This window comes from Lipotes vexillifer, unplaced genomic scaffold (genome assembly GCF_000442215.2).
Source record: "Lipotes vexillifer unplaced genomic scaffold, Lipotes_vexillifer_v1.1 scaffold1889, whole genome shotgun sequence".
Lineage (NCBI taxonomy): Eukaryota > Metazoa > Chordata > Mammalia > Artiodactyla > Lipotidae > Lipotes > Lipotes vexillifer.
This window is the reverse complement of record NW_006779863.1, coordinates 44,009-55,367: the sequence shown is the minus strand read 5'-3', so window position 1 is coordinate 55,367 and position 11,359 is coordinate 44,009. Positions and strand designations below refer to the sequence as shown.

The 11,359-nt window shown below is 38.6% G+C and overlaps 1 protein-coding gene across 1 annotated transcript in view; it reads left to right on the top strand.

The window, feature by feature from the left end:
- The window catches only part of LOC103077903 (transient receptor potential cation channel subfamily M member 3-like), a 104,464-nt gene that overhangs the window by 88,999 nt on the left and 4,106 nt on the right, over positions 1–11,359 (top strand). The window contains exon 9 of the mRNA XM_007452998.1: positions 7,642–7,816. Coding sequence (XP_007453060.1) covers positions 7,642–7,816 — 175 coding nt within the window. The remainder of the gene's footprint in view (positions 1–7,641; positions 7,817–11,359) is intronic.

Genomic DNA, 11,359 nt, shown 5'->3' with positions numbered 1-11,359 from the left:
CCCAAACACACACACTCTTTCCCTCCCTCTCACTCAGGCCACGTGATATCTCCTCTGTGATGCACTCAGTTCCCTTCTTTTCTTCCTGCACACAGACTTCTTTGCTTGTTTATTCACCCTGACATGGTCCCATCAGAGCCACCACTAATAGAGGCTTTACTCCCCAAATACTCATGCCCTCCCAGTCCCTCCCAGTTACTCACCTCAGATTCAAGGTCTCCATTCAAATTGCAGGAAGGCAAATCTGGCCCCCTGCAGGTCTGGAATCTACCTCCATTCCAATCAGCTTTGAAAGATGCCAAGTAAGGCTGCCCTTCTGTGCTGTGGACAGTTGAGTTCTCTGATAGGCGAGTGTGGATAGAGAGGACATGATGGGAGTTGCCAGTGCACATGCCACAGTGACCTCTTTGGTTGGCTTTCAAGATTTTTACATTCAATCCACTCATCCACTCCCCCAGTTCTGGCCTTTGGCCTTCAATCGCTACATGGGAAAGCAAAGCAAGAAGGCAGTGTCCAAAATTATAGTCCTCTGGTGGGGGCTGGTACTGAATTCCTAAGAAAATACCTGCAGCATTGATAATGCGAAAAATAGATTGGTTCAACAACAGAAAACAATGCATTGGAAGCAAACAGAAAAAAAGGGGATTGGCCATATTAATTCAGTAGATTTAACATTCTTAGTCCCCAGGGTAAGAAATGCTATGCACCATCTGTTTTCAGTCTTTTATCATTGTCTCAGAGAGGTGTTTCCATGAATTCAAACTCTATATCTTCAACGTCTTGACAACCTCATATCTTCAGCCAAATTTACTGAGATTTTAACTGCCAAGATAAAATATACATGTATGTTTATTCTGGAATATTGGCACTAGCTTTGAATATGGAAAGATTGTGTATGGATGGGGTCTGTTAAGTTAAATATCGACAAGGGAGTTGCCATAGGGATTGGTGATGATAGGAAAAGACATTTAAGCAATTTGCATTATCTTTACCCCTGCCTAGTCCTCCAATGAGTTGGAAATTTATGCCTCAGGGAAAGACCCCAGTCCTTTTTCAAGGAATTTCTTTCCCACTAGAGAACCAAAAGTGTCTAAAAGTGAAGCATCTTGTTGCATGTGGTTTCCTTTTGACTGCTTAATAATTTGTGCAGTGTTTTATATTTCCAAATGCTTTTCTAATCCATTTAGGGGCAGAATTATAGTGGCAAAAAAAATGTAGTAAGAATATACATAATTGGTTTGAACTGGGATTGGCATTTACCAATTGAATACATCATCAGGATTTGCTAAAATGAATGGGTTTATTACCCATTTCCAAGTGGAATCAGGCACATTCCAGTAATAGTTCTGTTGTCTTGAATAGATAATGTATTCTATCTCTAAAACATGAAGGCAATATCTAAAACATCTGCTTCCATTGAAGACTGAAGAGACATTCTAGTTAAAATGAGATGCATTTTTTTTCTTATGTCATTCCTTGATATTTTCTTGGGCTCACTCTGTTCCTTAGTAGCTCAAAGATTTCCAATCACGTTTCTTTTTGCCAAAATAAAGCATATTAAAATATTGTCTTTCTATACAGTAATATTCTACAGTTGTACCTGAATATTCATGTTCTGGGAATCTTCCTAATTATAAGAAGCACCTTAAACTTAATAAATAAGAATAGTATCGAGTGTTGTCAGTTAAAGACAGCTGATTGCCAGCTTTATTTAATTTTCATAAATCCATCCCACAATTTGCAGACCGTAGAAGAGATTCATTAAGGGGAGCAAGAACCTAATTCTCAAACTATTTGTGCAAAGCCGTGGTATTATGCAAACTTCAGCCACTATTTCTCAAGTAGAGAGTAAACCGGTGCCCATTAAAATGAGGCAAATAGCTTGACTGCTTCTTCTCCCATCACTACAGTAATTGTTAATGCCCCCCAGGTCTGTATAAAGTTCTTTTTGTAAAATACAAGATCTTAAGGGGTTAGTGAGTTTTTACGGCCCCATTCTAGTCCACATACAGGAGATGGTGACCAGTATATCTATTGGTCGAGTCAACCATTGAATCAAAGACCAGACTATTCAAATGAGAAATGGGATAAAGGGGACATGTTCAGTGCTTTTTTTTTTTTTTTTTGCGGTACGCGGGCCTCTCACTGTTGTGGCCTCTCCTGTTGCGGAGCACAGGCTCCGGACGCGCAGGCTCAGCGGCCATGGCTCACAGGCCCAGCCGCTCCGCGGCATGTGGGATCCTCCCAGGCCAGGGCACAAGCCCATGTCCCCTGCAACGGCAGGCGGACTCTCAACCACTGCGCCACCAAGGAAGCCCAGTGCTTTTTAATAATATACGCATTTTAATAATACAAATTTAAAATTTTGCAACATAAAATATACTGACAAATTCTCACTGTATGCACACTTTCAAAGCATATGCATTCTCCAAACAAACTTCTAAATCATCAAGAATCACATAATCCCAGAACTGGCAAGGCCAGTGTGTTAACTGTGTTCATGTTATTGCTAAACAGCTTTAGCTGGTAAACAGAAATACCTACCCATCACTGACAGACTGATTCTCAAAGTGATTAAGATCTTCAAGAAGTCATCGCTCACATAAAGTTTGAAGCCTCCTTTCTGAATGACCTGTACTGTAATAATCACATGATCTGTGGCTTTGGTCATTAAGATTTAGCTAAATATCAATCTTCTATGCTCCATCTCCATGTAAATATAAACCGTTTTCCAACAGCAAAAAAATTATTCCTTAGGCCCACTGGCATTTTAGATCATATATAATGATGTTGACAGTAAACCAAAGGATTAATTTGGTTTGATCAAAATTCTGTTTATCCGGGGCTTCCCTGGTGGCGCAGTGGTTGAGAGTCCGCCTACCAATGCAGGGGACACAGGTGCGTGCCCCGGTCCGGGAAGATCCCACATGCCGCGGAGCGGCTAGGCCCGTGAGCCATGGCCGCTGGGCCTGCGCGTCCGGAGCCTGTGCTCTGCAGCGGGAGAGGCCACAACAGTGAGAGACCCGCGTACGGCAAAAAAAAAAATTCTATTTATCCAAGCATTTCACTACAATACCCCAAATATTTTTACAAGTGGCTGAACTGATTGTAGATTATAGTCTCATGTTGGCAGAAAGAGAGAAGAAAAAGGTCTTTCAGAATTTTAAGACATTCTTCTCTCCCTGCCACCTCCTTCTTTACACCACCCAACCCAATCTTTGTTTACGCCAATTTTGACAATATTTGAATTATTGGAAGCCCAGGCTTAACTGCATAGTGGTCATAACAAAATGGGACAAACGTCTAAGAGGTTATCTTCTGCAAAGAACCATTAACTGGGGTTCAATTTATAATTTGAAAGCCCGAGGTCAACCTGGAATCCTGTAGAATGTAGTTGCTAAGTCCATTACTCAAGCTCACATTTTTGTAGGCTATAATGCTTCCAGTTCCAAAATTACAAAAACTAAAAAGTGTGGCAGACATCTTGCCTCTTCCTGAGTAAGCAACTCTGCGTTGCTCTAAAATTAAATTCTAATGGAAATGTGTAAGAAGTTTTTGGTTATAGGAGAAAATGAAAAATTATTGCAATCAACTAAGGAATTAGCCTACTTTCCCCAAAACCAAAAGAACAAGTATTGACCAAAAAGATCTCTGAGGGGCCTAGATAAAATGAGAATGTTTTGGTGATAATAGAAGTCATATTTTTTTAAAACTATAAATCTAAACTACTTTTTGTGAATGGTCAGTAGTTTCAGCTGAGCAAGGCTTACACTTGTGAGGCTCTTCAAAGGAATTTATGTTAATTTTTTTTTGTGGGCATAAAGAAAATGGTAGTGGTCCTTATGAATCCAGCTGGATCTGCAGTGAATTCCCAAAATGTTTTCTTTATTTCACTAATAAAGAATATACCATTCTTGTTTTTTAAAATGCTTTTTCTTTACTAATGATGTCATATGCTACAGATTTGTAAATTTGTGGTTTTCTCTAGAGATTTTTTTTAATATCCTACATCTGAAATGTAATTTAGAAAAGAAAATGTGAACAGAAGAAATGAAAACAAGGAAGAGAGAAAGAAATGAAGGATAGGAGGAGAAATAACCTATAGACAGTGCTTCACCTTGGAAACTTTGGCCAGTCACTGTAACCGGGTAGTAATAATGTGATATAGTTTCCCTGGACATAGAGTTTTGTTTGAAAACCCATTCTAGAACCTGTCTCAGAGGCCTCAGTGGGCTTCGTAAAAGAACACAAACTGATGCTCTTTGCATATATAGTGGTCCCTCAGTATCCTTGGGGGATTGGTTCCAGCCCCACCCCCACAGATACCAAATTTGTGGATGCTCAAGTCCCTTCTATAAAATAGTGCAGTATTTGCATTGTAGCCTACACACATCCTCCTGTACACTTTAAATCTTCTCTAGATTACTTACAATACTTAATACAACATAAATGCTATGTAAATAGTTGCCAGCGCCCGGCAAATTCAAGTTTTGCTTTTTGGATCTTTCTGGAATTTTTTTCAAATATTTTCGCTTCGCAGCTGGTTGAATTTGTGGATGTGGAACCCACAGATACAGAGGGCCAACTGTATATCAATGTTCTTAATTTAGGGTGGGGCTTTGTAAGAGTCCATTAGCAAGATTTTTATGAATAGGCTTCAGGGATCCATGAACTTTTGAAATGCATAGAAACATTTTTGTGACTGTCCTTATGAGCATTTATTTTTTTGGGAAAAGGATCATTAGCTTTCATCAGATTCACAAAAGTTTTCAAAGATTCTTGTCTCCAAAAAATAGGCTAAGAACCATTGCTTTAGGTCATTACTAATTATTTGATATTTTCTTTTCTCAGAAAAAAGGTAATATGTGTGATGGGTGTGTGTGTGTGTGTGTGTGTGTGTGTGTTGACAAAAAGGCTTAATGTTACCATATATCCATATATTGGCATGTTTAATTTACACAAAGCATATTTTTAGGCACGGCCTGATTCTCTACCACCTATAACTAAGAAAATAAAAAATGCTTTTGTTTTAGGCTATAAGGGTTTTTCATTGTCTATGGAACAAATTTCCATATATTATCACTAAAGGAAATGGGAGAGAATTTGGAGGCATAGATATATTGGATATATTCAGTTTATGAAAAAATAGATGATATTTTGATACTTTACTCCATCCAATTTTTAGCTCTGGAATATAGATCTGAATTAATGTAGTTCTTTTCATCATTTCAGTTAATTACAGCTTCATTCCAAATATAGGAAATCTGACCATCTAAATGCTTCTGTATTTCTAGAGGCTATAACAATTTGATTTATTGATAAATATAACTGACAGCTTATTGCTCTCAAATCTTCCTACGAAAATTGATCCTTTGCACCTGTGTTTCCTCTCAAAGAGAGGAGAGTTTTCCAGCCATCTTGCCTATTGTCTGGTAGACTCTGGATCACTGGAACATTCTAGAAGATCCATTCTATGACTCCTTCCTTCATGAGTGGGTCACAGTTGGTCTGTGAGTAGGAGTAAAGATCCACTGATAGAATCAGTGCTCAAGAATCAGGATTTGGCCAAGGCCTCTCTTAGAAGATCCTAGAAATAGTCTAAATGATATCATTTGGTATAAAACAGTAGGTATAGCATATTGTTCCTTGACAGGAAACAATATGAGAGCATGTGCTAAAGAAAAGCAAAGGGAAAAACTAAATAGCATAGTATTTTGGAAATACCTTATAAAATCACTTTAAACATTTAAGTTTATGTTAAACTTTAAACATAAAATACTTTATAAAATAACTTTCAATGTGCCTTGGAAAAGAGTCTCTTTTCCAAGGCACATTAGAACATAAATCCATAGAGGGGTGGGTATTTTTTATGTCAGAAAATCCTCCTCCAAAAGAAGTGTGCTGTATTAACATTTCAAGTTAGCCCTTAATCTTTAACGTGCCTTTCAACAGGAACTTACTTAATCCTCATAAACAATAGCAGTGGGAAAGTGTCTCCTTCATAGACACCCCAACAGAGCTTTAAAGTGGCCTTTTGTCTGAGTCATTAGAGCTTCTGGGTCAAAGGAGAACAGCATGACCTTTTACTTCCCTCTCCTTGGATTTGAAGGAGTAATTCTCAAAAACTCCCCATTCACAGAAAACTCTGATGGGGCTGCAGGTCCTCCCTCTCTCCCAGTTCCTTCTGGGGAACAAAAAAAAATCTTGGCTTCTTGCCTTAATCAACAATTGTTATTTTCTTACATTTTTTAAATGCAGATTTAAAACAGCACTCTTTTTTTGTGTAACTGGCATTTTGGACCATTCTTTACAGATGAAAATCAAACCATGAAAAACACTGACTTATAAGAGATAAGGCCCTAGGAGACTGATGTACTTATACTTTAGAAGTAAAACAGGTCACACAAGTCTCATAAAATCTCTTACTAATGGAGCAAGAAATCGAACACCAAACTGTTATTTCTCATAGGGAAGCAGTTTCTAGATAAAAGATGAAACTATAACAGAAGGGGGAAGAGGAAGGAAGAACTGAGGTGATTAAGGGCTTTTTTCAGTTCATATTTACAGAAGTGGTATAGAATCTTGACTCTATTTTTTAAGATAACTGCTTTGTGTACCTTATAAAACCCTTTCATTTTTATGGCACTGCCCAATTTCCTAACTATTCTGAGAAGATAGAGTGAGAAAATACAGTGTGGTACCAAATTGAGCAAAAAAACTTATTCAGTGCATGATGATACTTGAGATGTCACTTGAAAGCTAATTTAATTTCTTTCTCATCATGTCTCTCATGGACATTTGTTTTTAATACTTCTCTTTACTCTGTTAGGTTGAACATACATAAGTGTTGATGTTAGGGCAGTTTTTACTTGAAAACAGCAATGTCTATGGCTCAGCATAAATAGCTGAAATCCCTTAATTCAACTGAATTCAGAAAATGTTTGCCCATCGTGTGCTTCGCACCTTCCTCAGTAGTGAAGGACACCATAATGGCAGAGGGCAGATGCCATATCTCCTGAGTAATTTATTATAACTATTCTAGTGTTAAGAATCCATAATCAAGCTTATCACCTATGGTCAGAAATAGATAGACCCTTAATTTTGCCACTGGTTGATTCAACAAGTTAAAATATGCCCCCAGCTGATTTTGGTAGTCTTTAATAAAAAGAACCATTTAGGCATTTTCTTAGCACTGTGATGACTTGAGGGAGGTGGCATTTTTTTAACTTCCCATTTTTCATATAGGAAACTGACCCTTGGGTCCATATGAGACTTGCTTAAGATCACGTTTAGCTTCCAGTCTTTTGGCTGCTGGCCCAGCACTTCTTCTACTAACCAATTCCTTTCCCACCCTCCTCACTCTGCACCTCCCCTGTGAGGTATAGTCATCAGCTCTTTAAAACCCCAGTACCCTGGGAGTTGCGGGGAGAGGGCAGAGTCGAATGGACTCTCTAGTGGGAAAATTCTGCTAAAGGGTTTTCTGTACATTTTCGCTCCGTATGTTAGCCCTTCGTATGTTGTCACCTTCCCCCATGCTCAGTAATTTTATTTTGTGCTTTTTGTTTCTCTTTTTGTTTCTTTGGTTTGCTGGCTTTGTGTTCTTTTCTCTTTTTTTCCTTTTCTTTTCCTTTTTTAATGCAGGAATCGGTCAAGGCGTTCCAGTGGTGGCACTCATTGTGGAAGGAGGACCCAATGTGATCTCAATTGTCTTGGAATACCTTCGAGATACCCCTCCCGTGCCAGTTGTTGTCTGTGATGGGAGTGGACGGGCATCCGACATCCTGGCATTTGGGCATAAATATTCAGAAGAAGGCGGGTAGGTAATTTTCCAGGCCCCAGAGTTGACCTGGGAGTGCTAAGCTTGTGTTCCAAGCTTGGAAGAGAGGGTGTGAGTTGATTGATCATTTGGCATATGGGAGGGAGGTGGGGAAGAGCAGGGAAACATATTCTACATGTCCTGTGAAGTGGGCAATTCCATGACCGCTCTACTAGTCCACACTGCTGATACAGAGAACTAGGGGAATGGAGGGGTCATAGGATGTGGTCTCCTTTCTGTTCTCTTCATTTTCCTTCTCTCTTGTCCTCCTTCCACGGAGGAGAAACAGGAATTGGGTTTTAACCCATGAAGCACAGCTAACCTGGACTATACAGTACAGGTTAGTAACTCTAGAGAAGCTATAGGATGTGCAGCTTCCAGGCTTGACCTCCAAACACCACCTTCCCCAAGCTGCCATGTGTGTACAAATGCTAAATGTTTACAAAAGCATTTGGTGGCCTGTCCCATCAGATCCCTCTAGACTGTCTTGGAAAGTAGATTCTCTGTAATGGTAACCACTCTGTCCTGTGTAACCTGCTCTTGAGCCCCTCACGCACTTTCCTTGGTCTAGCAACCCCCTGATGCTGCTCTCAACAGTACAAAGTACCCAACCCCATGGAGTACTTCCTTTCATGGCCCTCCACCCCAAATCTGAGATCCCCCTCAGTGAATCCTGAAGTGCAGGCACTCCTGCAGATGATTAGATCAAAGTAATTCATCTGAAGGTGTGAATGACTTTAAGGAAGAAAACTCAAGGGAGCAATTGAAGTTTTAAATAAGGAACTTCGTAACCTAATCAGTTCTCCTAACACACGAAAGTAGTGGGAGAAAGAAACCCCGAAGGAGTTGGGGGTCTTTTATTCATTCCTTTCATAAATATACAGTAAGTGTCTACTGGGTGCCAAGCACTAAGATATGAAAAAGAGTAACAAGCTATTCCTACGCCAAAGAGTTCATAGCAAGTCTTGTAAGTAGACAAGCATATCATTATAATAATAGTAATAACAGGTGAGCTTGCCTACTCAGGCCACTCCCTCCTCCACCTCTCTCTCACCCAGCCTGACTTAAAATAGACTCAGCATGGCAGCTTAATACCCTCTCTGTCCCCAGTCCTCCTCTTGTCTTTGCCAGCAGCCCAGCACTCTGGGTGAGCCATTAAATCAGCACACTTCCCTGGTTAGTACATGAACTTAGACATGCGAAAGGAAGACGGTTGGAGACATAAGACTCTCAGCTTAACATTGCAAACATTGACCGTGACTTTAGGCCCTGTTAAAGCTTTTGATACTAAAAGAAAAAAAGCTAATTTTTGTACGCACCAAGTTGGAGTTTGCTTACTGGCAAATTCAGTGAAGTTACTGTTATCTTCTTCTTTAATAGTGAATATCAGTCACATTTGCCTATGTGTCCGCATGTCTGTTACCAAAAAGAGTTCGAGATCCTCAACTATGCTTTGCTTTTAGCCATAGTTCTCATTGATTTAAATATAGCAATTGGTTCTTTATTCAGAAATAGGTTAGAGAATGTACACTGTTTTTAGCTTTGCTGCTTCTTTTCTTTTTAGTGCTTGCAATTATTTTGCTGTATCCCTAAAAAGTAGATACAAGTTTGCACTCAGAATGCACATTTCGTTTTCAGAAACCTCAGCATTTCAGGTTTCCAGGTCTATATACAATGAAAGTCTGGACCTAGTGCTTGTTTTTTGTCATTCTCTAGGGTTGGGTACCTTGAAAAATATTAAAATCTCTGATAAGTTGCTTTTCCTGATTCTGTTTTAATAGAGGAGAAATGTTATACATTTTAGAGCTGGGTAAGACTCTAAATATTATTTAACCTAGGGGAGAGATGCACAGAGAAATTAAGTGCTTCCCCAAGGCCACACAGCCCATGATCCCAGGCCATTTCTGGCGTATTATAAAAATTCACTGCAATGTGTTTTGTGGTATGTGCCCTAGTGTTTCTCATATAGTACTTCAGTGATACTATCTTTTAAATATATAGGTGTACTTAAGCTGCCTTCAGTTTCCTCTTTCTGTTATAATTTAATTTTTTTATTATTCTGTATATTCAAAAAAAGGTAAAATCAATGCATTTCTGGTTGTAAACCAACATCCAAGCTGATCAACTCTACATCATGTAGATTCTTTTCTTTCTCACACCCAGACCATCATACTTCAACTCCAAAATTAAGAGTCAGAAATACCATATGCCCTTTCATGTGTGTAACTAGTGTGAAGATAGAGTTAAGACATAATTTTTTGTCTTTTGAATTATTAAAATTAAAACTTCAGTAATTTTCAGAAACATTTAGAAATGGTTATTAAGAATATAGAAGACTAAAAAGAGCATTATATTTGCCAGTCTAAGTATATATGTATATATTTTAAAGTTATGATTAAAATACGCTCTGCTTCAGGAAAGCAGTTATAAATTTAACATGATAAAATGCATTCAGAATGTTTCTGTGTGCCATCTGAATAACTGCCAGAATTAACCATGTTTATTTACCTTGGTAAGAAATTGTCCAGCCACACATGTGCAGCCAATTTTAAAAATCATTAGTGTGCTTTATTATATACTCCTGAAAAAAATGGCCCACCTGGACTTCATTCATCAGTAAGGATTTCTTCTTTGATTTTCAACAAAGTCCAACAGAGTTGAGACATGTTTCACTGCAAATAAATATAAACGCATAACTATATGTTCATATAAACAAATCTATATAAATAAATGTGTGTGATCGTACATATACTATTGAACATAGGAAACATACATACCCTGTTTATTAAACATGAATCAGGATTTGACTTATATTTCAGTTACTTTGGTAATTTAAATATGATTTTTTAAATTTTAAGTTCATTTATAGGTTGTTAAATAGTATAGACCCAAGCACTATAAATTTTTATATTCAGCTGTAAAGCTTCTCAATTTTATAATCCTAGAGGAGTGAATAGAATTTACACACTTTGTAGTTTAACTTTTTTTTTCCCGTCGCGAAGCACAAGCTCCGGACGTGCAGGCCCAGCAGCCATGGCCCATGGGCCCAGCCGCTCCATGGCATGTGGGATCCTCCCAGACTGGGGCAGGAACCCGCGTCCCCTGCATCGGCAGGCGGACTCCCAACCACTGTGCCACCAGGGAAGCCCTGTAGTTTAACTTTCGTGAACTTGATATTTTGACTTTAGATTCCCTATTATTAACTACCTTCCAAGAATATGAATTTGAAAGGGAATCGCTCTGGAAGCAAATTATCATTGGAAATACTAATTAACTTTTGTCGATGAGATTACGTGAGGCAGAAAAAGTCAGACTGTATCTCTCCCAATGCAAATGGGTTTGGATAGACTAGGAGACTGTATCTCTCCCAATGCAAATGGGTTTGGATAGACTAGGAGACAATTGCAATTAAATTCTTATTTTTATCTTTTCTCCCATCTCTGTTCTGTGGACTATACTACCAGAAAAAAATGGTCAAACTTTGTTTTTTTCCTTATTGACATATTGGATTTTCTATTTCTCATCTGTCATAGTTTAGAATGA